The sequence below is a fragment of the Neoarius graeffei genome, chromosome 8, assembly GCF_027579695.1.
Source record: "Neoarius graeffei isolate fNeoGra1 chromosome 8, fNeoGra1.pri, whole genome shotgun sequence".
Classification (NCBI taxonomy): domain Eukaryota; kingdom Metazoa; phylum Chordata; class Actinopteri; order Siluriformes; family Ariidae; genus Neoarius; species Neoarius graeffei.
In genome coordinates this window covers 10,038,709-10,064,941 of record NC_083576.1, presented here as the reverse complement: position 1 = coordinate 10,064,941, position 26,233 = coordinate 10,038,709, and the positions used below count along the sequence as shown (strand labels likewise).

Below are 26,233 nucleotides of genomic sequence, written 5' to 3'. Positions count from 1 at the left end.
ATTAGAACTACAACGAATTACACTTCCTTCATTGTGTCACAATTTCTGCATTGCTAAACTCTTCTTTCGAAACGCTGACACATAAATTACAGACTCTATTTGTAGGCAAAACACAGAGACCTCCAGTAATCCTCAGATCTTTGTGTGGTGATACAATGTGTCGAGCAAAAGCTGTACATTTCAATAATATTCAAAATTATTCTATCCAAATTCACTGGATATGAGCAATCACGCGCTCTGATTGGCTACTCTACTACTAGGATATTAGCTCATATACCGTGAGTAGAGAAAAACAAAATGGCGGACAGAGCATGTTGCTGAACCATCCAAGGACGAAATAAAAACTCTACTTGAAAACAAAACCCAAAAAAATACAAAAAAGCAACAAAATATGGAATACAAGTATTTGATGGTTAGAAAGTATCTTTTTTATTTTTCAAGAATTATTATTATCGCATTTTTCACAAACTGCTCCTGTGATTTCGACGGTTTGTTTACATTCTAAGCAGAAATGATTTTGTCTGACGTTTTGTATAACGTTTTTATTTATCGAATTTGCAAAAAAATTAAAATGCTCTGTTTCTCAAAATCCAGTGAATATGGATAGAATAAAATAGTTATTCCACTCAATCTCGTCATACATGGCTTATAGCCAACTCAGTGCTACGTGCCTCGTCAGCTATCAGCTCATGTACGACTCGATTTCGTGGAATAACTGTAAAATATGTCACTCAGGTTCATGATGTATTTCATATGAAAAATGTGAGTTTTTCAACATAAGTTAAACTTCATATCTTCAATCCAAGGTGTGATTTTCTTTTTATTATATCGACACATTCACAAACAAAAAGTACCCAAATTTATCAAAACAATTCATCGATTTCCTCACGAGTGCCATATAGAGATTTATGTCACGGTTTTGGTTCTCCATGTCCCGGATGTAGCTCGTATTAAAAATACGAGTGATGCATTTTCCAGTAAAACACTCGTGTCCATATAATATAAAAGTGTACATTTCTCTGTTAGTAGTACAGTTGTAAAGCCATCAATTCACAGGCAGGGTTGATGTGCCATCATGAATTGGTTAATATTCTGTGTGAATATGCCATGTGACCACACAGACAAAGGTCATATACAGGACAGGAATGTTTGATTTGTCTGTGATGACGGGTCATAAACGAAGAAGGCACTGGTATCTTTTTTTTTAATATTCTTTTACAACCCCAATTCCAAAAAAGTTGTGGCAAAGTACAAATTGTAAATAAAAATGGAATGCAATAATTTACAAATCTCAAAAACTGATATTGTATTCACAATAGAACATAGACAACATATCAAATGTCGAAAGTGAGAGATTTTGAAATTTCATGCCAAATATTGGCTCATTTGAAATTTCATGACAGCAACACATCTCAAAAAAGTTGGGACAGGGGCAATAAGAGGCTGGAAAAGTTAAAGGTACAAAAAAGGAACAGCTGGAGGACCAAATTGCAACTCATTAGGTCAACTGGCAATAGGTCATTAACATGACTGGGTATAAAAAGAGCATCTTGGAGTGGCAGCGGCTCTCAGAAGTAAAGCTGGGAAGAGGATCACCAATCCCCCTAATTCTGCGCCGACAAATAGTGGAGCAATATCAGAAAGGAGTTCGACAGTGTAAAATTGCAAAGAGTTTGAACATAGGGCGGCACGGTGGTGTAGTGGTTAGCGCTGTCGCCTCACAGCAAGAAGGTCCTGGGTTCGAGCCCCGGGGCCGGCGAGGGCCTTTCTGTGTGGAGTTTGCATGTTCTCCCCGTGTCCGCGTGGGTTTCCTCCGGGTGCTCCGGTTTCCCCCACAGTCCAAAGACATGCAGGTTAGGTTAACTGGTGACTCTAAATTGACCGTAGGTGTGAATGTGAGTGTGAATGGTTGTCTGTGTCTATGTGTCAGCCCTGTGATGACCTGGCGACTTGTCCAGGGTGTACCCCGCCTTTCGCCTGTAGTCAGCTGGGATAGGCTCCAGCTTGCCTGCGACCCTGTAGAACAGGGGTGTCAAACCTGATCCATAAAGGGCCGTGTGGCTGCAGGTTTTCATTCCAGCCATGCAGCAGCACCCTGATTTGGCTTATTCAATCAACTGACACACCCACCCTTTAATCAAGGGTGGGTGTGGCTGCAAGTATTTGACTGTGTGAAGACAGTTCAGTTGATTGAATGAGCCAAGTCAGGTGTGCTGCTGCATGGCTGGAATGAAAACCTGCAGCCACAAGGCCCTTTATGGATCAGGTTTGACACCCCTGCTGTAGAAGGATAAAGCGGCTAGAGATAATGAGATGAGATGAGTTTGAACATATCATCATCTACAGTGCATAATATCATCAAAAGATTCAGAGAATCTGGAAGAATCTCTGTGCGTAAGGGTCAAGGCCGGAAAACCATACTGGGTGCCCGTGATCTTCGGGCCCTTAGACGGCACTGCATCACATACAGGCATGCTTCTGTATTGGAAATCACAAAATGGGCTCAGGAATATTTCCAGAGAACATTATCTGTGAACACAATTCACCGTGCCATCCGCCGTTGCCAGCTAAAACTCTATAGTTCAAAGAAGAAGCCGTATCTAAACATGATCCAGAAGCGCAGACGTCTTCTCTGGGCCAAGGCTCATTTAAAATGGACTGTGGCAAAGTGGAAAACTGTTCTGTGGTCAGACGAATCAAAATTTGAAGTTCTTTATGGAAATCAGGGACGCCGTGTCATTCGGACTAAAGAGGAGAAGGACGACCCAAGTTGTTATCAGCGCTCAGTTCAGAAGCCTGCATCTCTGATGGTATGGGGTTGCATTAGTGCGTGTGGCATGGGCAGCTTACACATCTGGAAAGACACCATCAGTGCTGAAAGGTATATCCAGGTTCTAGAGCAACATATGCTCCCATCCAGACGACGTCTCTTTCAGGGAAGACCTTGCATTTTCCAACATGACAATGCCAAACCACATACTGCATCAATTACAGCATCATGGCTGTGTAGAAGAAGGGTCCGGGTACTGAACTGGCCAGCCTGCAGTCCAGATCTTTCACCCATAGAAAACATTTGGCGCATCATAAAACGGAAGATACGACAAAAAAGACCTAAGACAGTTAAACAACTAGGATCCTACATTAGACAAGAATGGGTTAACATTCCTATCCCTAAACTTGAGCAACTTGTCTCCTCAGTCCCCAGACGTTTACAGACTGTTGTAAAGAGAAAAGGGGATGTCTCACAGTGGTAAACATGGCCTTGTCCCAACTTTTTTGAGATGTGTTGTTGTCATGAAATTTAAAGTCACCTAATTTTTCTCTTTAAATGATACATTTTCTCAGTTTAAACATTTGATATGTCATCTATGTTCTATTCTGAATAAAATATGGAATTTTGAAACTTCCACATCATTGCATTCCGTTTTTATTTACAATTTGTACTTTGTCCCAACTTTTTTGGAATCGGGGTTGTACTAAAAACTATAGAAAGCTTATAAGGAGTATTGTGTAAGGATGGAAATGCATGGCATATAATTCTGACTGAATTCAAATTTGTTTTTAAACACATTTTGCGTTAAAGTCTGATTAACCCCAAAACTCCTCATGTCGGGGCGGCACGGTGGTGTAGTGGTTAGCGCTGTCGCCTCACAGCAAGAAGGTCCGGGTTCGAGCCCCGTGGCCGGCGTGGGCCTTTCTGTGCGGAGTTTGCATGTTCTCCCCGTGTCCGCGTGGGTTTCCTCCGGGTGCTCCAGTTTCCCCCACAGTCCAAAGACATGCAGGTTAGGTTAACTGGTGACTCTAAATTGAGCGTAGGTGTGAATGTGAGTGTGAATGGTTGTTAGTGTCTATGTGTCAGCCCTGTGATGACCTGGCGACTTGTCCAGGGTGTACCCCGCCTTTCACCCGTAGTCAGCTGGGATAGGCTCCAGCTTGCCTGCGACCCTGTAGAAGGATAAAGCGGCTAGAGATAATGAGATGAGATGAGACTCCTCATGTCCAGTGAATATGGATAGAACAATATCTGTGGCGGCAGCAAGGTGGCGTAGTGGTTAGCACTGTCGCCTCACAGCAAGAAGGTCCTGGGTTTGAGCCCAGCAGCTGACAAGTGTGGAGTTTGCATGTTCTCCCCGTGTTTGTATGGGTTTCTTCCAAGTGCTCCGGTTTCCCCCACAGTCCAAAGACATGCAGGTTAGGTTAACTGGTGACTCTAAATCGACCGTAGGTGTGAATGTGAGTGTGAATGGTTGTCTGTGTCTATGTGTCAGCCCTGCGATGACCTGGCGATTTGTCCAGGGTGTACCCCGCCTTTCGCCCATAGTCAGCTGGGATAGGCTCCAGCTTGCCTGTGACCCTGTAGGACAGGACAAGCGGCTACACATAATGGATGGATGGATAATGTCTGTTGTACTAGCATTACTACTATGCTACTACATTCTCATTTATTTCAACTTGACCGGTTGCTGCTATCTTGCATTTGTTGTCCTTGTGTATATCTCACACCCTTCGCAAACTCCTCGACAAACTTTATCAGCACCTTAAGAGAAGTGTCCTTAAAAAATATGACCATGTACCTACCATTCATTTCTGGTGCTAATATTTTCTGGTCGCTCTTCATAGGAGGAGGAACGATGGTAGAACTTAATAAAATCAATACTCTGGTCTACATGCTCCTTTAACTCACTAATGCTACCACTCCTGCCCTGAAGTTATTGAATGATGAAATTAAACAGATTAGAGAGGCCGTAATGCAAAATCAATTGGCTCTAGATGTTTTAATGGCCCAGAAAGGTGGTGTGTGTGTAAGGTTTGGAATACGTCATGCTGTTTCTTCATTCCTAATTATTCCTCAAACAAAATCAAGATCTTATCGCCAATATGAAGGAGTGAAGTTTCTCTACATCCTACAGCAGACAGTTCTTGGTTTGCGTGGTTCTCTAGCCTCTGGAAAGGGTGTGGTCATTGGCTTACGGTTGTTATATTACGGTCATGTGAAAAAGAAGGTAGACCCTCTTTCAAGTCTAGGTTTTAAGTGTCAGGACATAATAAAAAAATCACCTGGTCCTTACCAGGTCTTAAAATTAGGCAAATACAACCTCAGATGGCCAATAACACATAACATATTCACCCTGTCATTATTTATTTAACACAAAGTAAGCCAAAAATGCAGTAGCAGTGTGTGAAAAATTAAGTACACCCTTACTGCTTCCATAGAAATTATGAAGGCAGGTAGCAGCCAGGTGTTGCTGATCAAATGAATTTGATTAATTGATCATCAGCAAGTGTGGCCACCTCTTAAAAAGCAGACGGTTGGGCAGTTTGCTGGTCTGGAGTACTCAGGTGTATGTTAACACAATGCCAAGGAGGAAAGACATCAGCAATGATATTAGAGAAGCAATTGTTGCTGCGCATCAGTCTGGGAAGGGTATGAGGCCATATACTGTATATAAGGACTTGTGGAATTAATCTCCCCTTCTCCGTACTACTATCCACTACTCTGTCCTACAAGAGGATGAACTGTTGTTTTGTGTCCTATCTTTAGGCTTTTAGGACATGCCGAACTAATTGCATTCTGTTTTTTATGGTCTAGATACCACACCTGACCAATTTGACAAGGTTTACTGGAGGCTGATAAAAGCTGAGCAGCGTGGAGAGGAACTATCATACAAACTGCTTCAAATGTTGGCGAAACTAAAAACCCTAAACAACACTGTTGCTAATCAGACTATCACCAACTCCTCAAGGAACTCCTCAGGTACGTACAGTAAGAGCTTGTACGATCTCTCGGAAGGATAGCACGACCGACTCACCCTCTCACTCACTCTGTCTCTCTGTATCTCTGTCAGTTTCCCTTCCAGCTAAACATTTTTTGTCTCCACAACCCTGCGCTCTCCTGTACCTGCCCCACCTGAAAGAGAACCAAGACAGCCTGCAGCCGAGAGTTCACCTGGGACAGGGACGCAGCGGAGGTCAGTTTCTGTCTCAGGTTGATCTTCTTCAACAGCCTGGATGAAATTTTGCAGGAGAACACCACAGAGAGAGAACAAATGGACAAATATGAAGCCTTGTACCTTCAACTGACTTTACAGTGAATCTGAGATTGATCAAATTAAAATAGATTTGCATTCAGATCTCTGAGTGCTATGATGCTCATGTATATGCTACCATAGCATAGAAGCATGGCACATGATGACAAGAAGTTCATGAGAGCTAAAATATAAGGTAGCCATGATGGTGAACGTAAACAAAACAAGCTAATAAACAATAAGATATTGTTATTACCGCAAGCTAACTTAGGGAATGTTTACATTTTGGCGAGTCCAGTTGATGAAGAACATAGTCATTTTTCTTAAATTGTAGGTCTATCATTAGTGGATCTTGTCATGTAACTTGATTTGGACCACACACATTACTACACAGTCTTCTTTAGAATTTAATCTTACTGGTGTCATCATAACGAGACCGTCAATGATGGCGTAGCTCACTCCGGCCCCATGTAGTCCAGAAGGAACAATATAAAGTGGGCCACCTTGCGCAATAAATGTTGCAGTCTATATACACTACATACAAGCTATATACGGTATAGAAGTGATATCCACCCTAGGAATACCGACCTATTTGCCAGAAAGAATCCAAAATGGCGAGGAATTGACTGAGAAAAAGCGTTTTTTGTTGAACTGCTCATTAAGGCTTAATTAGTCCATGACTTCATTAATAATTGTAATTAAGCAAATCTGGGCAGAAGTTATATGCACCCCAGGTACCCTGACCTTCATCCCAGAAAGAATCAAAATCAGTGAAGACTTGAGGGAGAAGAAGCGATTTGGGTAGAAACTGCTCGTTAGGGCTTAATTAGTCTATATCTTCATTATTAATTGCAATTATGCAAATTTGGGTAGAATCTATATACACCCCAGGCAGACCTACGTTCCTGCCAAAAAGTATAAAAATCAATGAAGAATTGAAAGAGAAGAAGCGATTTTCGTGAAATGTAGACAACGCCGGATGGACGACGGACAACACATGAGGGCATAAACTCATCACCTGTTGGCCGGATGAGCTAAAAATCCTAAATGTTTGCAGAAATTGTACAGTGTACGAAAATGGGTTTTAGTGATACATTATTGAGGCAGATGAATCAGTTCCTGAGCTTAAACGAACCGACTCCAGCACCAACAGAGCCCTGAAACAAGAGTCCATTTTGTTACAGGCTTGGTAACAACCATCAATTTGTTGCCATGACAACATCTCACCACTCAGGGTATTTACATAACTGCCATTAGATTAAACCCTGGGTGTGGAAAATGTAAGGTAGCCAAATTGACATCACAATGATGACTCAACGAACCCAGGTTCAATCCTGAGCTCAGGTTATACCGTGTCAAGTTTCTCCCCATATCTACAAGTAATGGCACCCTTGCCAGCTGAACAACATGGACAATTTTGTTTCCTTCAGCCGTAAATTTTATTATTAAAAACATTCTTGTCTTGTTTTCGAGAATGGAGGATATTTTAAAGACGTCATCATTATTATTGTCTGTACAGTTCACACCACCACTTTATGAGGCACATGTAAATTTCATCATGTTGACGCCCCGATTAAGTTGTCGTGAAATTGCAGGAGAGTTGAGTGATAATCGTCTGAGCTGCTACTGCTGCTGCTGTGTAAATATTTTTGGATGGTTTATCAGGGAAACCTTATCTGTGGATATAACATGAACACAAAGGTACACTTTTTAACTCTTTATCATCAAAGGTACTCGATATCTCATTGTAGGATTTGTAATGAATTAATTGGTAAATTCCTCGGTAAAATAAGTATTTGGTCACCTACAAACAAGCAAGATTTCTGGCTCTCACAGACCTGTAACTTCTTCTTTAAGAGGCTCCTCTGTCCTCCACTCGTTACCTGTATTAATGGCACCTGTTTGAACTCGTTATCAGTATAAAAGACACCTGTCCACAACCTCAAACAGTCACACTCCAAACTCCACTATGGCCAAGACCAAAGAGCTGTCAAAGGACACCAGAAACAAAATTGTAGACCTGCACCAGGCTGGGAAGACTGAATCTGCAATAGGTAAGCAGCTTGGTGTGAAGAAATCAACTGTGGGAGCAATTATTAGAAAATGGAAGACATACAAGACCACTGATAATCTCCCTCGATCTGGGGCTCCACGCAAGATCTCATCCCGTGGGGTCAAAATGATCACAAGAACGGTGAGCAAAAATCCCAGAACCACACAGGAGGACCTAGTGAATGACCTGCAGAGAGCTGGGACCAAAGTAACAAAGGCTACCATCAGTAACACACTACGCCGCCAGGGACTCAAATCCTGCAGTGCCAGATGTGTCCCCCTGCTTAAGCCAGTACATGTCCAGGCCCGTCTGAAGTTTGCTAGAGAGCATTTGGATGATCCAGAAGAGGACTGGGAGAATGTCATAGAACTTTTTGGTAAAAACTCAACTTGTCGTGTTTGGAGGAGAAAGAATGCTGAGTTGCATCCAAAGAACGCCATACCTACTGTGAAGCATGGGGGTGGAAACATCAAGCTTTGGGGCTGTTTTTCTGCAAAGGGACCAGGACGACTGATCCGTGTAAAGGAAAGAATGAATGGGGTCATGTATCGTGAGATTTTGAGTGAAAACCTCCTTCCATCAGCAAGGGCATTGAAGATGAAACGTGGCTGGGTCTTTCAGCATGACAATGATCCCAGACACACCGCCCGGGCAACGAAGGAGTGGCTTCGTAAGAAGCATTTCAAGGTCCTGGAGTGGCCTAGCCAGTCTCCAGATCTCAACCCCATAGAAAATCTTTGGAGGGAGTTGAAAGTCCGTGTTGCCCAGCGACAGCCCCAAAACATCACTGCTCTAGAGGAGATCTGCATGGAGGAATGGGCCAAAATACCAGCAACAGTGTGTGAAAACCTTGTGAAGACTTACAGAAAACGTTTGACCTCTGTCATTGCCAACAAAGGGTATATAACAAAGTATTGAGATGAACTTTTGTTATTGACCAAATACTTATTTTCCACCATAATTTGCAAATAAATTCTTTAAAAATCAGACAATGTGATTTTCTGGATTTTTTTTTTCTCATTTTGTCTCTCATAGTTGAGGTATACCTATGATGAAAATTACAGGCCTCTATCATCTTTTTAAGTGGGAGAACTTGCACAATTGGTGACTGACTAAATACTTTTTTGCCCCACTGTATGTTCATTTAATATTAGAGAGGAGAACATGTTAAATTGCATGTCATACTCATGAGATAAAAAAAAGAAAAAAATCAGCAATCAGTCGGATAAAACAGTGCTCTGGGATCCAACCACACATATTTGACTGCAGCCCACATTAAACTGACTTTATCCCATAGTGTGCTACTCCTCATGTGGTTCATAATCCCATTAGACCATCAAGCTCTAGTCAAATTTTCAGTAAAGAGCCTGGGATTAGCTAGGAGTGCCGTTTGAACCCATGTTGGTATTTTTTTCATTGGATCTGAGCTCCAGTGCTTTTAATATGAGCTATCAAGCTGTGGAGAACAGGATGTAATGTGTCCTTGTCTTCTGTGTGTGTTTTAATGCTTCCACAGTGTCTCTAGTGTTAGGGATCCCCACAGTGCACAGGCAGAAGCAGAGTTATCTTGTGAACACGTTGAGCTCTCTCCTTTTCGATCTCACACCTGAACAGAAGACGGACATCCTCATCATCATCTTCGTCGCAGAGGTAATTGACGGTTGGCATTTCTCTGGGTTTTACTTCTCACTTTGTGGCATAAAATGCTGATTTTTAAGGTGTGAAAGACAAAAAGGTTTATTGAACCTTTCTGAACTTCATCTGACATACAATGAGAGTAAAACAACATATAATTAATCTTATATTTATTATTTACAACGTACCATACACTCTACGGGGCAGCATGGGTGGTGTAGTGGTTAGCACTGTCACCTCACAGCAATAAGGTTCTGGGTTTGAGCCCAGTGGCCGACAGGGGCCTTTCTGTGTGGAGTTTGCATGTTCTCCCCGTGTCTGCATGGGTGTGCTCCGGGTGCTCCGGTTTCCCCCACAGTCCAAAGACATGCAGTTAGGTTAACTGGCAGTGTTGTAGTCAAGTCACTAAACCTCAAGTGTGAGTCCAGTCTTGACTCCCCAGTGTTCAAGTCCGAGTCAAGTCGAAATCACTAAAGAAAAGTCAAAGTCGAGTCCACTATTGATTCGAGTCAAGTCCAAGAACAAGACTCCAACCGCACCATTTGACGGTGTCTGTTGCTGCCTTTATGTAAAAGCATCTCTGCTACTGTGTTGGACTAACGTTCCTGCTTGACTGCCCCGTTTTAGTTAACAGACTACAGATAAAAAGCTTGTTCATCGCTCAGCAAGCCCCGCCCACTATCAACAGGGCAAATAATATGAGAGAGGGTTAACACTAGCTAGTTCATTGGTCAGCAAGCAAGCCCCACCCACTATCAACAGAGCAATGAACATAGCGTGTCACTTCCTTCTCTGGGTGGAGTCTTGCCAAATGGCGATTGAAGTTCGAGGTCGTCCCCGTCATCTCCTCGATAGTTCTTCTACATATGGAACACGTAGCAGTGCATTTTTTTCCGACTGCACAAGAAGTCTGTATAAGCAAAGCGGACAATCGTAGGGGCGTTCTCTCCAGGCATTTTAGCGCCGTTAACGTTAGTTTGTTCCTGAACATGACGTTTGAACAGGTGAATGTCCATTCTCTTGTACGAAATTAGTATAAAAAATTAATGTAGATATAAATATCTTATGCCAAATTATTATGGCATGTTACAAAAAATAAAGAAAAAATCAGAGTCTTCGTTTCCAGTTTACGAGTCTGAATGCAGTTAATGCACGAGTCCGAGTCATCAGTGCTCAAGTCCAAGTCAAGTCACGAGTCCTTAAAATTAGGACACGAGTCGGACTCAAATACTACAAACCTACTAATTGGTGGCTCTAAATTGACCGTAGGTGTGAATGTGAGTGTGAATGGTTGTTTGTGTCTATGTGTCAGCCCTGCGATGACCTGGCAACTTGTCCAGGGTGTACCCCGCCTCTCACCCATAGTCAGCTGGGATAGGCTCCAGCTCGCCCACGCCCTTGCACAGGATAAGCAATTATGGATAATGGATGGATGTACACTCTATGCTCAACATGTTCAGCCTTAAACTCTATGCATTTGCTCAGCCAATGTTTTTGCAGATTTGACTTAACATATTTAGATCAGCATACTGTATTTGCACAACATGGTCCCATTGGTTCCTGAATTAACAACTCTGTTGTTCTTCACACCCTGAAGTTACAACTAGAAGGGCACTCGGTAGAGTGTATATCTCCGCCAAGCCACATATTATCAACATCAAAATGGAATCACTTGAACCTAGAATAATACTAAAGCTGTCCACCAAATTTCATCCAAATCCATTCACTACTTTTTGAGTTATATTGGAAAACAAACAAACAAAAATCCTGGATCTGCATCCATATCCAGATTTGCATCAAAATCTAATCAATTGTTTCTTGGCCCATGGATCGCCTTTCCTCCAAATGTCATCAAAGTCTGTTCACTACTTTTTGAGTTACGTTGGGAACAGACAAACAAACAGAGGCGAAAACATAACCTCCTCCATCAAAGTTGGTGGAAGTAATCATCGGACCTTCTGAAATGTTTTATTCCTCATCAACTTGCCAACACTTTTTAAAGTTTTTATTTATTTATTAAAAATGACATTTTATCCATTTTTAGTAATGTCTAATGTTGTGGAAGTTCCTCAAAACAAGTACCTGTTATCGTTTACGTTATACCCACACTGGCCACTTTAATAGGAACTTGTTGATTCTAAGATCCCTGTTCTTGGCTGCAGGAGTGGAACCCAATGTGTTCTTCTGCTGTTGCATGCTGAGATGCTTTTCTGCTCACCATGGTTACAAAGAGTTGCTATGAGTTGCTATAATCCTTCCTGTCAAAAAAGCTCAAACCAATCTGGCCATTTTCCTCTGACCTCTCTTACCAACAAGGCATTTGTTTCCACCCACAGAACTGTCACTCAGTCAGATAAATGTTTTTTGTTTTTCGCACCATTCTGTGTAAACTCTAGAGACTGTTGTGTGTGGTAACCCCTGGAGATCAGCAGTTTCTGAAATACTCAAACCAGTCCATCTGGCTCAAACCAACACCCGTGCCACAGTGAAAGAAAGTCACACTTCACTGTGAGATCACAATTTTTCCCATTCTGATGTTTGAGCAGACCTGGCGACTTGTCCAGGGTGTACCCCCCCTTTCGCCCGTAGTTAGCTGGGATAGGCTCCAGCTTGCCTGCGACCCTGTAGAACAGGATAAAGCGGCTAGAGATAATGAGATGTTTGAGCATTGTGAACATTAACCGAAGCTCTTGATGTGTATCTGCGTGATTTGATGCATCGTGCTGCTGTCAAGGGATTGGCTGATTAAAGAACTGCATAAAACAGCACATGGATGTAGGGGTGTTCCTAATAAAGTGGCTGGTGAGTGAATCTCTGTGACTAATCAATTTTTCCCTCAACAGTCTTTCTTTTTTACTTTCTTATTCAGTTAAAACCACAATGTGTCATGTTACCAAGAAATCCGGAAGCACAAAGGTCTCTGTCTCTATCTGAATACCTAAAGTTGCTTCTTCACCTCTGTTACAAAGCGCTGATGCTGGAGCTAAATAAGACTAAATAAACATCTCCTCACAGGAATTCTTAGCTCCTTTTTTTTTCCAATCTGTTTATGTACAACATCCACTATATACGTTTTTGTGTAATTTACTGAAGAAAAGCAGAACAACTCTGCAGAGCTACTGCTATAGAAATACAGATAGAGGAAATGTGTATATACAGAGAGAGAGAGTTTGGACACACCTTCTAACGAACGAGCTGAATGACTTCTTCAATCGGTTCAACCAGTCCACGTCCCCCCACCCTCCCCCTCACTGCAGCCATCTCTCCTTCCCTCAACACGCCTCCCCCCAGTCATCGCAGCAGCCCCCTTCTCCTCCTCCCCCACCTCAACACAGACTCCTCCATGCATCACTGCAGACCAGGTCAGAGGTCAACTGAGGAAGCTTCACCCCAGGAAACCAGCAGGCCCGGACAAGGTGTGTCCCCGACTACTGAAGACCTGCGCTGCTGAACTGGGTGAACCACTCCAACATATCTTCAACCTCAGCCTGCAGCTGGGGAGAGTGCCAACCCTCTGGAAGACATCATGCATTGTTCCAGTTTCCAAGAAGAACCGGCCCAGAGAGCTGAATGACTTCCAATCAGTGGCACTCACTTCACATCTGATGAAGACGTTGGAGTGGCTCTTCCTCAGCCTCCTCAGACCCCAGGTGCAACACGCCCAGGACTGTCTGCAGTTTGCGTACCGGGCAGGTGTTGGTGTGGAAGACACCATCTTCTACCTGCTACACCGAGCCCACTCGCATCTGGATAAGGGAAATGGCACAGAGAGGATCCTCTTCTTGGACTTCTCGAGTGCCTTCAACACCATCCAGCCCCTTATGCTTCAGGACAAACTGAACAGGATGTGAGTGGACCCCTGCCTGGTCACCTGGATCTCCAACTACCTCACCGACAGGCCGCAGTACGTCAGGCTGAAGGACATCATGTCTGACACTGTGATTAGCAGCACTGGAGCACCCCAGGGCATGGTGCTGGCCCCTCTTCTCTTCACCCTGTACACCGTGGACTTCTGCTACAACTCGGAACTGTGTCACATTCAGAAGTTCGCCAATGGCACAGCCATAGTGGGGTGTATCAGGGACGACAGAGAGGAGGAGTATAGGAGCCTGGTGAGGGACTTTGCCATTTGGTGTAACAGGAACCATCTGCAGCTCAACACCTCAAAGACCAAGGAGCTGGTCATTGACTTTGGGAGGTCCAGACCAAGGTCACAACCAGTTCTGATCGAGGGAGTCGAGGTGGAGGCTGTGGATTCCTACAAGTACCTCAGGCTGTGGCTGGACAGCAAGCTGGACTGGACTTGCAACACCAACCACCTGTACAGGAAGGGACAGAGCAGGCTGTACTTCCTGAGGAGGCTGCAGTCCTTTAACATCTGCAGGAAACTCCTGTGGATGTTCTATCAGTCCGTGGTCGCCAGTGTCCTGTTTTACACCATGGTGTGCTGGGTGGCAGCACATCTAAGAAGGACACATCTGGAAGCTGGACTCTCTGGTGACGGTGGCAGAGAAGAGGACTATGGACAAACTACTGAACATCATGGATGATGCCAGTCACCCTCTGCACACCGTCATCAGCAACCAGAGGAGCCTGTTCAGTGACATAATTCTCCTTCCCAAGTGCAGGATGAACAGACTTAAAAACTCCTTTGTCCCTCACGCCATCAGACTGTACAACTCCTCTCTGGGGGGGAGGAGGGGTAACAGGAGGACAAAGGACGGGAAGGAGCAGTAGCCTAGCCTGACAGAAAGCAATACTGGACAATGTGCAATATAATGTGCAATACCTCTCCTGCTGGATTTTTTTTGTATATGTAAATACTTAATTTATCAAGAAGTTTTCTCTATTTTCTATTCTCTACTTATCCTGTAATGATGCTACTGGAATTTTAATTTCCCTGAGGGAACCCTCCCAAAGGGATCAATAAAGTTCTATCTAATCTAATCTAATCAAATCCAATGTTTTTTCTTTATTTTTATTAATTAATGTCACTTCATGTCTTAAAGTAATGATGGATGTCGTTTCTCTTTACTCAGTTGGTCGGTTCTTGACATAATATGGATTATTACAGTTATGGTGTGGAATAGGGCTATTTACTAGTGCTATTTTTTACTATTTATTATTTACTGTTTGATCTCAAACGCATTAAGAAGGTAAGAAACTCGTCCACTAATTACCTTTTGACGAGGCAGACCTGTTAATTGAAAAGCATTCCAGGTGACTAAATCATGAAGCTGGTTAAGATAATGCCAGTAGTGTGCAAAGCGTCATCAAGGTAAACACTGGATACTTTGAAGAATCTAAAATATCAAAATTTTGTTTTGAAACACTTTTTTTCTTTTACACATATTTAACAGTTATTCCATGAAATCGAGTCGTACATGAGCTGATAGCTGACGAGGCGCGTAGCACCGAGTTGGCTATAAGCCATGTACAACGAGATTGAGTGGAATAACTGTTTTATTCTATCCACATTCACTGGATTTTGAGAAACAGAGCATTTTTATTTTTTGCAAATTCGATTAATAAAAACTTTATCCAAAACGTCCGACAAAATCATTTCCGCTTAGAATGTAAACAAACCGGCAAAATGACAGTCGCAATTTGTAAAAAATGCTATAATAATAATAATAATAATAATAATAATAATAATTCTTGAAAAATAAAAAAGACATTCTTACCATCGAATACTGTCATTCCATATTTTGCTGCCTTTTTTTGTATTTTTTAGGTTTCGTTTTCGAGTAGAGTTTTTATTTCGTCCTCGGTTGGTTCAGAAATGCGCTGCATCCGCCATTTTGTTTTTCTCTACTCACGGTATATGAGCTAGTAGTAGAGTAGCCAATCAGAGCACACGATTGCTCATATCCAGTGAATGTGGATAGAATAATTCCATATATGCGCCATATGTGATTTCATAGTTTTGATGTCTTCAGTATTGTTCTACAACGTAGAAAATACAAAATACAATCAAAATAAAACATTGCATGGCTCCTGACCACACCTCTTTTTATGATGTGCAGTATTATGTAACACGTTATAAAGATAAACCATTCTTTTTCAGTGACTCGGTGAAATATCGAGCAGTTCACCTTCCAGTTCAAATCAATTGTGGCCCAAAGATCATTTCATGCCAAAAACCAAAAGCCTTTTGTGGTTGTTGTTGTTGTTTTTGGGGGGGGGGTTCTTTTCCAGAACAAGTTTCAGAACGGGTTTTGTGTCATATGTGTTTTAAGTGCTTTCTGTTTCACGCCTGTGTAAGGTGTGTATATGTATACACTGTTGGAACACACCCATTTGTGATTGTTAAAGTTGTGAGTCGTCTCTAGAAGTTTCTACGTTTTTATTCTTTCATTTCTCACTTCCAATCTCTGGTGTTCTTTTTTCCCTTCGCAGACAAGCATCACATTTGTGAACAGTGTAACAAAAAGCGTCCAAGACAAGTAAGTCTTTTCGTTTCCTTTTTTAGACTATAGTTCTTTATATTTTTTTCAACATACAGTACAATAATTTTGCAACAGTCAAACGTGCTGTATCGGTAGGCCCTGTTTTTTTATTTGCAGCCACACACACATGCAATGTTTGCAGTTAACAGGATTTTGTGAAGCACAGGATGTTGAAACCCACAACCGATATGACATTTTACCAATTATATGTAAAAGGTTGTTATTTCCCACCACAGACACAATTACTTGGTAGTGCAGGAGAAACATATTCAGGGGCGTGAGTCTGGAGGCAATCTGTTTTGTTTTGAATGGATATTATGAATAATTCAGATGACGTCTATGCCTTAAGTCATACTGTTTGTCTCATCTATCATATGTTTCATTCCTGGGTGGCACAATGGTGCATACTTGTCAACCCCCTGAGAGTTAAAAGTGGTAGAAAAGATTGCACGATTGTGTTAAGTCCTTCTAGGGAGGTCCAAGTGCATGCCCCCCTGGAATTTTTGTTTTAAATGGTGTAACATGAGGGTGACACGGTAGTGGAGTAGTTAGCACTGTCACCTCACAGCAAGAAGGTTCTGGGTTCGATATCAGTGGCCAAAGGGGGCCTTTCTGTGTGGAGTTTGCATGTTCTCCCCGTGTCTGCGTGGGTTTCCTCCGGGTGCTCCGGTTTCCCCCACAGTCCAAAGACATGCAGGTTAGGTTAATTGGTGACTCTAAATTGACCGTAGGTGTGAATGTGAGTGTGAATGGTTGTTTGTTTCGATGTGTCAGCCCTGTGATGATCTGCTGACTTGTCCAGGGTGTACCCCGCCTTTCACCCATAGTCAGCTGGGATAGGCTCCAGCTTGCCTGCGACCCTGCATAAGATAAGCAGTTACGGATAATGGATGGATGGATGGATGGATGGATGGATGGATGGATGGATGGATGGATGGTGTAACATGGTGCATTCTTCTGTATTCTGAGTGAAGAAAATTGATTGAGAAATTGGACCAACGTACTTCACAAAATGCTGCTTCTCACCTTGCCTCGATGCGGGATGATCCGATGACCAAGTCGCCTTGAACTTGTCATAGCGAATCTTTTTTTTTTCCTTCAGAGTTTTCATTGTTTGTGATCACCAGAGTCTGTTTGGTTTTAACAAATACTGGCACGATTTGTTGTAACATGTGACCTCATTGTTGATTGGCTAGAACCATAACGAGAGCCAATGGAACGGCTCAATAGGATAGAGCGATACAATTTACATTCAACATCATTATCGTGCCATTCCATCGGCTCTTGGTGTCACTTAATATGACTGTTTGACACTGTATACTTGTATCCCCTGTGCTGAAAACAGCTGAAGCGATATCAGAAGAACAAATCCAACAGTGTTCACTGATTTGTTTTGTAATGTGGTATTTTTTAGAACTAAAATCGGTAGGCTACCACTAGAGTTGGTGAGTATGGGTGGTGCAGCGGTTAGCACAGCAGGAAGGATCTGGGTTTGAACCTGTTGGTTGACTGGGGCCTTTCTGTATGGAGTTTGCATGTTCATCTCCTACCTGCTTGAGTTTCCTCCAGGTGCTCTGGTTTCTTTCCACAGTCAAAATACATGCACATTAGGTCAACTGACTGGTCGAAATTACCCATAGGTGAGAGTGTGAGTGTGAATGGCCTGTGACTGTGTTAACCCTATGATAGACTGGTGACCTGTCCAGGGTGAACCCTGCCTCTCACCCGAAATATAACTGGGATTGGCTCCAGCTCACCCACGACCCTGACGGATAAGCAGGATAGATAATGGATGGGCAGATGGATTGATGGATTTCTCATCCCCAGCCTCAGCTTGGCTTTACTGTAGATCTACTTAAAAGAAAGTGTATTAAATTTTTATGTCTATGTCATTAATTCATTGAGTTCCGTAATTAACCTAATGTCTATTTCATTGTATTATTTAAAAAAAGACAATGATAAAAAAAATCAGTTCTGATTTAGGATGTCATCAGTGTCTGTGTGCTCATGTATGTGGAAGAGGGAAGATAGCACGTTCCTCCAAGTGTGTTACGCTGCCCTGTGAACCAGTTTGAAAAGATGCATTTGGTTGATTGGTTGGTTGGTTGGCTGGCTTCAAGTGTCTCAGAGGAAGCCCGTGTTAGCCTTCACGCTCCCTGGTTGGTAAACAAACAAACAAATAAAAGTAATGATGTGTCAATATACAGTTGTACCTAAGAGAGGACAACCAATCCTTGATCGGAACAGGAGACTTGCTCCAATTTTTAAACACATTCTCAACATATATGTTGAGTTCGTTGGTTGGTTGATTGGTTGGTTGGTTGGTTGGTTGGTTGGTTGGTTAGTTGGTTGGTTTCAAGTGTCTCAGAGGAAGCCCGTGTTAGCCTTCACGCTCCCTGGTTGGTAAACAAACAAATAAATAAAAGTAATGAATACAGTTGTACCTAAGAGTTGTGATTTTCTGGATTTTCTTTTTGATATTCTATCTCTCACTGTTAAAATAAACCTACCCTTAAAATTATAGACTGTTCATATCTTTGCCAGTGGGCAAACTTACAAAATCAGCAAGGGATCAAATAATTATTTCCTCCACTGTATGTGTTGAGTTGATTGGTTGGTTGATTGGTTGGTTGGTTGGCTTCAAGTGTCTCAGAGGAAGCCCATGTTAGCCTTCACGCTCCCTGGTTGGTAAACAAACAAATAAATAACAGTAATGATGTGTCAATATACAGTTGTACTTAAGACAGGACAACCAATCTGATTTCCTTGATTGGAACTGGAGACTTGCTCCAATTTTTAAACACATACTCAACATATGTGTTGAGTTGGTTGGTTGGTTGGTTGGTTGGCTTCAAGTGTCTCAGAGGAAGTCCGTGTTAGCCTTCACGCTCCCTGGTTGGTAAACAAACAAATAAATAAAAGTAATGATGTGTCAATATACAGTTGTACCTAAGAGAGGACAACCAATCTGATTTCCTTGATCGGAACAGGAGACTTGCTCCAATTTTTAAACACATTCTCAACATATATGTTGAGTTGGTTGGTTGATTGGTTGGTTGGTTTTTTGGTTAGTTGGTTGGTTTCAAGTGTCTCAGAGGAAGCCCGTGTTAGCCTTCACGCTCCCTGGTTGGTAAACAAACAAACAAATAAAAGTAATGATGTGTCAATATACAGTTGTACCTAAGAGAGGACAACCAATCTGATTTCCTTGATCGGAACAGGAGACTTGCTCCAATTTTTAAACATACACTCAACATACTGCATACCATATCTTGTTGGACCATTTTGTAGGTATATAATTAGAGATTCACGTTTCATGTACTGAGTGTTATTTGTTCGTTAGGCTTCTGTGTCTGTGTCACTTTCTGACCACGGCAATACTGTGTCTGATAGTTTCTTGCCACAGTGACACCGCTCTACCTGATACACTCTTACCTGCACCCTCTACACATACACACACTACAGCAATTTAAAATCTGGACAGTGTTCCACTGATATACAAGCTGATAAGCTGATAAAATGTAATTCGCCAGTCACTGTATAATTACAAAGTACACCTACAGTACTGTGCAAAGTCTAACACACATGCAAAGATACAGTGGTGCTTAAAAGTTTGTGAACCCTTTAGAATTTTCTATATTTCTGCAAAAATATGACCTAAAACACAGGGCTTTGAACCGGAATTTTTTTCCTATTGGTTCGTTCCGAACAGAAACGGAATTTTAACGTTTCCGGTTTTGGGTTCCACCATTAAATAGACGTTCCCGAACCGGTTAGAACAAAAAAATTTCGTTCCCGGAACGGTTAATTACGTTCCCTGTCAGCTGTTTAACAAATGGCTATAAAATTATGTCTCTGTCTCATCCAGCTTAAGCCAAATGTAGGCTAATTCTATTACAACCTTCATTAAATAAGACAAGAAATAATTCAAAACAATTATTATTTCAAATGTTGGCGATTTGGATTCTCAGTATGTCTTCCCATCTACACAAACAGAAAAAGTGCCAAAAATGAAAGAGAATTCGTTTAGTGTGTTACCAAAGGCTAGTCAGGCCCTATAGAGGGCTACCGCATGACGTCACCGCGCCGCGAGATTTTGTTAGGCACCATATTGGAAGTACACATCTATGCAAGTACATACATTCATAAACTACAGCTGAAATGTAGCCAGGGCCGGTTCTGCCCTAATCTGGACCCGGGTGCAACATCGCGCAACCCCCCCCCCAAAAAAAAAAACAGTCTAAATCAGGACAACCATCACATAACTATAACTATAAACATTTTATATCAACTATTTTAACTAAATGGGCTATAATAAATAAGCCTGCAGGCAGCCATGGCGGGCTGCCTCAGAAAAGTAACCATTCAATGACAACTGAAAGCCTGCAGCCACGGCGGGCTGCCTTAAAAAGTAACCATTTGTCCTACCTTAAAACTCGTTCTGCATTTTCTGCCTCCTTTTTTGTATTTTCGACCCTCCGTTTATTTTCTTTCCTTTTCTGAAAACCCGATTTGTGTCCAGACATTTTGTTCTGCTACCAACGAACTAACTCGTCAGGTCTCGTCTCTCGAGCCCGCGATGATTCCTGTGGGAGGGGCAACAACTGATACATTTTTACAAACAGCCAATAGGGAGGTTACATCGTTCAGGCTCTTCTTTGCTCAGACACTCTAATGCACTTACTCACTAGTAGTCCACCTTCCCGCGCTCTCCATTCAGTCAGCGAACGTCACACAGGAAGTGAACCCCAGCGGGTCATAGAAACTTGCGCAGGAGAAGAATGACTATTTGTAGGCTACATGAACTTTGAGGAACGAAATAAAAACCGGTATTAACCGGTTACCATTATTTTTAATAAGCGTTTCTGTTCCGGAACATAAAAAATAATAAAGTTTCTGGTTTCGTTTCTGTTCCATGTGAAATAGAAAAAGTTCCCGGTTTTCGTTTTCGTTCCTTGAACCGGTTCAAAGCCCTGCTAAAACATCATCAGATTTTCACACAAGTCCTAAAAGTAGATAAACAGAACCCAGTTAAACAAATGAGACAAAAATATTATACTTGGTCATTTATTTATTGAGGAAAATGATCCAATATTACATATCTGTGAGTGGCAAAAGTATGTGAACCTTTGCTTTCAGTATCTGATGTGACCCCCTTGTGCAGCAATAACTGCAAGTAAATGTTTCCGGTATCTGTTGATCAGTCCTGCACACTGGCTTGGAGGAATTTTAGCCCGTTCCTCCATACAGAACAGCTTCAACTCTGGGATGTTGGTGGGTTTCCTCACATGAACTGCTCGCTTCAGGTTCTTCCACAACATTTTGATTGGATTAAGGTCAGGACTTTGACTTGGCCATTCCAAAACATGAACTTTATTCTTCTTTAACCATTCTTTGGTAGAACGACTTGTGTGCTTAGGGTCGTTGTCTTGCTGCATGACCCACCTTCTCTTGAAATTCAGTTTGTGGACAGATGTCCTGACATTTTCCTGTAGAATTCCCTGGTATAATTCAGAATTCATTGCTCCATCAATGATGGCAAGCCGTCCTGGCCCAGATGCAGCAAAACAGGCCCAAAACACGATACTACCACCACCATGTTTCACAGATGGGATAAGGTTGTTATGCTGGAATGCAGTGTTTTCCTTTCTCCAAACTTAACGCTTCTCATTTAAACCAAATTGTTCTATTTTGGCCTCAGCCGTCCACAAAACATTTTTCCAATAGCCTTCTGGCTTGTCCATGTGATCTTTAGCAAACTGCAGACAAGCAGCAAGTTTTTTGGAGAGCAGTGGCTTTCTCCTTGCAACCCTGCCATGCACACCATTGTTGTTCAGTGTTCTCCTGATGGTGGACTCATGAACATGAACATTAGCCAATGTGAGAGAGGCCTTCAGTTGCTTAGAAGTTACCCTGGGGTCCTTTGTGACCTCGCCAACTATTACACGCCTTGCTCTTGGAGTGATCTTTGTTGGTTGACCACTCCTGGGGAGGGTAACAATGGTCTTGAATTTCCTCCATTTGTACACAATCTGTCTGACTGTGGATTGGTGGAGTCCAAACTCTTTAGAGATGGTTTTGTAACCTTTTCCAGCCTGATGAGCATCAACAACGCTTTTTCTGAGGTCCTCAGAAATCTCCTTTGTTCGTGCCATGATACACTTGCACAAACATGTGTTGTGAAGATCAGACTTTGATAGATCCCTGTTCTTTAAATAAAACAGGGTGCCCACTCACACCTGATTTGTCATCCAATTGATTGAAAACACCGGACTCTCATTTCACCTTCAAATTAACTGCTAATCCTAGAGGTTCACATACTTTTGCCACTCACAGATATGTAATATTGGATCATTTTCCTCAATAAATAAATGACCAAGTATCATATTTTTGTCTAATTTGTTTAACTGGGTTCTCTTTATCTACTTTTAGGACTTGTGTGAAAATCTGATGATGTTTTGGGTCATATTTATGCAGAAATATAGAAAATTCTAAAGGGTTCACAAACTTTCAAGCACCACTGTATGCTGTAGACCAAAGATGCCATCAGAGATATAGATGTAATGAGTGCAGTTTTATAAGGAAACGAGATGTAGGTTTTACTGAGCATCTTGCAGAACCAACTTGACTGTCACACTCGCTTCTTCATTTTGCACCAAAACCCAGTAGCCTTCATTATGTTTTCATTGTTAATCTGAAAAGTGTGTCTTATGTAATATATATTCAGGTAACCTTGAATGTTTTTGTACTGACTTGATAATGTAGAACTCGTCAAATAAAAATTAATAACAAAGTTAACCTCAGACTTGTGCACACACAGTACTGTTGACCTTGCACTGTGTTTGTGTGTGAAGTTTTCCAGATGACGTGAAGTCTGGACTTGTGGAATTAATCTCCCCTTCTCCGTACTACTATCCAAACCTGTCCAATCTGAAGGAAACGTTTGGTGACTCAAAAGAGAGAGTGAAGTATGAGCTTATTGTTTTTTCTTTCTTTCTTTTCTTTTTTTTACCTCTGCCAACTTTCTTTGACTGTTCCCAACATAACTCAAAAAGTCGTGAACGGATTTTGATGAAATTTGGAAGAAAGGTGGACCATTGGCCAAGAAACAATTGCTTAGATTTTGATGCAAATCCGGATATGTATGTGGATCCAGGATTATTTTGTTTGTTCCCAATGTAACTCAAAAACTAGTGAACAGATTTGGATGAAATTTGGTGGACAGCTTTAGTATTATCCGAGGTTCAAGTGATTTGATTTTGATGTTGATAATATGTGACTTGGCGGAGGTATGCTCTCTACTCTACCGAGTATCCTTCTAGTTATTTTTTTTTGACTAGTGCAACGTTAAAACATGTTAATTAAAAGTGTGTATTTTTAGGTGGAGAACTAAACAAAACCTGGACTACAGTTACCTCATGCTGTATGCTCAAGACAAGGGGAGATACTACATTCAGGTGATGATCTGTACATAGTTTACAACACACAGCACCAATAACTGGCATGTAACATCCAAAGAGTGGAAAACAAATATCGAAAATGATTTAAATAATATTGGCTGGTGTTGAGTGGTATATCAGATATATTCCATTCAGCTAGCATGATATTGAACAAGTCGAAGACGAGTGCTAGATGAATGGAATATATTTGATATACCATGAAAAAAACAGCCAGTATTATTATTATACATACACATTCCTTTTGGGTGTTCAATGCGTCTTTCTCTTTCAAAATTCTCTCAAAATCTTCCATATTTAACGAGGCAAACCTGGCGGCCATGTTTGTTTACAATTGTCCCAGTCGCTCGCTAGTGTGGAAGTTTTACAACTCTGACATGTGGCGTCATGTTGTCATGACAACCATGCAATATCGTAAACCATATTCAACGCTCATTCTCCATTGGGTAGAGTGACATAATACAAGTAAGATAAGCGATATGCTAACAATGCTGCTTGCTATCAAACCAAGTGAATGAAACCCGCTAGAAGGGAATAGAACACGTTTTTATTCCATCGAAAAAGTGTCCTGTATATATAATAATACTTAATACTGCATGGGTATTACAGTATATTGTGTCAATATAATTACCTCATTACCTCTGGACCTTGGGGGACAGAACTGGACTCCTACTGGACCCCTACTTCTGACAGTGTAGAGTGAAAATTTCCAAAGTGTCTACACTTGCAAAATTTAGATTAGGGTTAGGGGTTAACGTTCATAACTTTTTCTGATGATCTTATTTGTATGAAACACAAAATTTAACCACAAAGCATATTCCTTTGAATTTGTAAAGAGATCAGAACCGGTTTCATTCAGGATTCTTTGAACCTTGGTGCCAGTTCGCGAACCAGCCCACATTTTCACCAGTTTTGAGAGGAACCATTGTAATCAAGGATGTGTCACTAATAACACACCCACTGATGTCCAGAGGTGGACAAAGTACCCAACTTCATGACTTAAGTCAAAGTACAGATCCCGCTGGTCAAATATTACTCTGATACAAGTGAAAGTTCTCCAGTCAAATTTTTACTTAAGTTAAAGTCCTGAAGTACTTGCTTTTAAAAATACTTAAGTACTAAAAGTACATTTTCTGTCAAAGCATCGTTGTATTATTGCCGCAATGCTTACAAAACCTAACGCCGTTACCAAAGACAGAAATGTGAATTCAGAAGATGAATGCATGCTGTACCATCATGGCATTTTAACGTTAAGCTAGCTAGTCAGTAACGCTCCACCTGACATGCTAGCAAACTCTTTTCAAACTCGAAATCATATTGGGTACTAGAAAAGAAAGATTTTTACATTCTGTTGATTTGGCAAGATTATGCTAAAACATATTTCTGAAAGGACTTCAGATAAGTTAACGTTATTCATGTTAGCATAACTCCGTTTTTACATGCTAACTAACAGTGTCCAAGTTAACTAGCTATGTGTTAATGTTAGCCGTGGACAAGGCGACGGCAACTTGGTGGGCAAATCCATAGAAAGTCATTTGACTAACCAGACTGCATAGCTATTGCAACGTTATCGCTAGCTCTAAATGCCCAGACAACTTCGTTGCAAGCTTTCTCTTGGAATAAAACGTTTATATCCCTCAATATTCTTCCGCAGGCTGGGCGGCGAGTTTTTGTAGGCCGTGATGTGGTTCATTTTCGGCAAACAAAGCAAACATTTAAAACGAAATGAATCTTTAATCCTTTCAGAAAACTGAAACATGGGTTCTAGGTAAAACCACGGGTTTGTCCATTCCTCAGAAGAACCGCCTCCTTCCGTTCTGACATCAACTGATCGTGTTAAATAACGCTGCTGAGAAATAACTGAACTTGATTTTATCCAGTCTATGGATGTGACGTGACCCTAGTGATTACTGATCGGCTCTCAGTGTCACCTGCGAAAAAACCATCACGTTTTAGAAAAGAAAAGAAAAAATATCCACTTTCAAAGCTGCTTCATAGTAACGAGTAACGAGGACCTCGATAGAAATGTAGTGGAGTGAAAAGTACGATATTTGCCTTTCAAATGTAGTGAAGTTAAAGTCATAAGTTTCCAAAAAAAATACTCAAGTAAAGTACAGATACTCAAAAAGTGTACTTAAGTACAGAACTCAAGTAAATGTACTTCGTTACTGTCCACCTCTGCTGATGTCATCACAATTCACATTGGAAAAACCAGCCATATTTTGAGAACCAACTTTTTGGGTTCTGAACCAATTTATTTTTACTCGAAATGCTCTAAATTGTTCAAAATTTGGTGCACGAACCAGAAAGGAACCTGAACCCTGTTGGTGCAAAAGAGAAAGAGTGATCAGTGCTTCTCACAATTAGTCGTGTACGTTAATGGAGTTCATGACACATGGTGCTCTCTTTTACAGTAATAACCGCACACAAACGTCTCTTCTCTTCTCCCCTTTCTCTTTTCTCTTTCTTTTCTTCACACTTTTTCTTGCTTTTCCTCTCTTTTCCTTTTTTCTCATTTATATCTCTGATCTCTGCTCTTCTCTTCCTGAGTCGTCTTCTCTTGTTGCCTCTTCTATCATTTTCTCTTCTGTCATTGTTTTCTCATATTTTTCT

At 41.5% G+C, this 26,233-nt stretch overlaps 1 protein-coding gene across 1 annotated transcript in view; it reads left to right on the top strand.

The window, feature by feature from the left end:
* The window catches only part of zgc:154054 (Alpha-1,3-mannosyl-glycoprotein 4-beta-N-acetylglucosaminyltransferase B-like), a 64,482-nt gene that overhangs the window by 5,655 nt on the left and 32,594 nt on the right, over nucleotides 1–26,233 (top strand). The window contains exons 2-7 of the mRNA XM_060927277.1: nucleotides 5,591–5,755; nucleotides 5,847–5,969; nucleotides 9,596–9,729; nucleotides 16,114–16,160; nucleotides 23,018–23,131; nucleotides 23,545–23,620. Coding sequence (XP_060783260.1) covers nucleotides 5,591–5,755; nucleotides 5,847–5,969; nucleotides 9,596–9,729; nucleotides 16,114–16,160; nucleotides 23,018–23,131; nucleotides 23,545–23,620 — 659 coding nt within the window. The remainder of the gene's footprint in view (nucleotides 1–5,590; nucleotides 5,756–5,846; nucleotides 5,970–9,595; nucleotides 9,730–16,113; nucleotides 16,161–23,017; nucleotides 23,132–23,544; nucleotides 23,621–26,233) is intronic.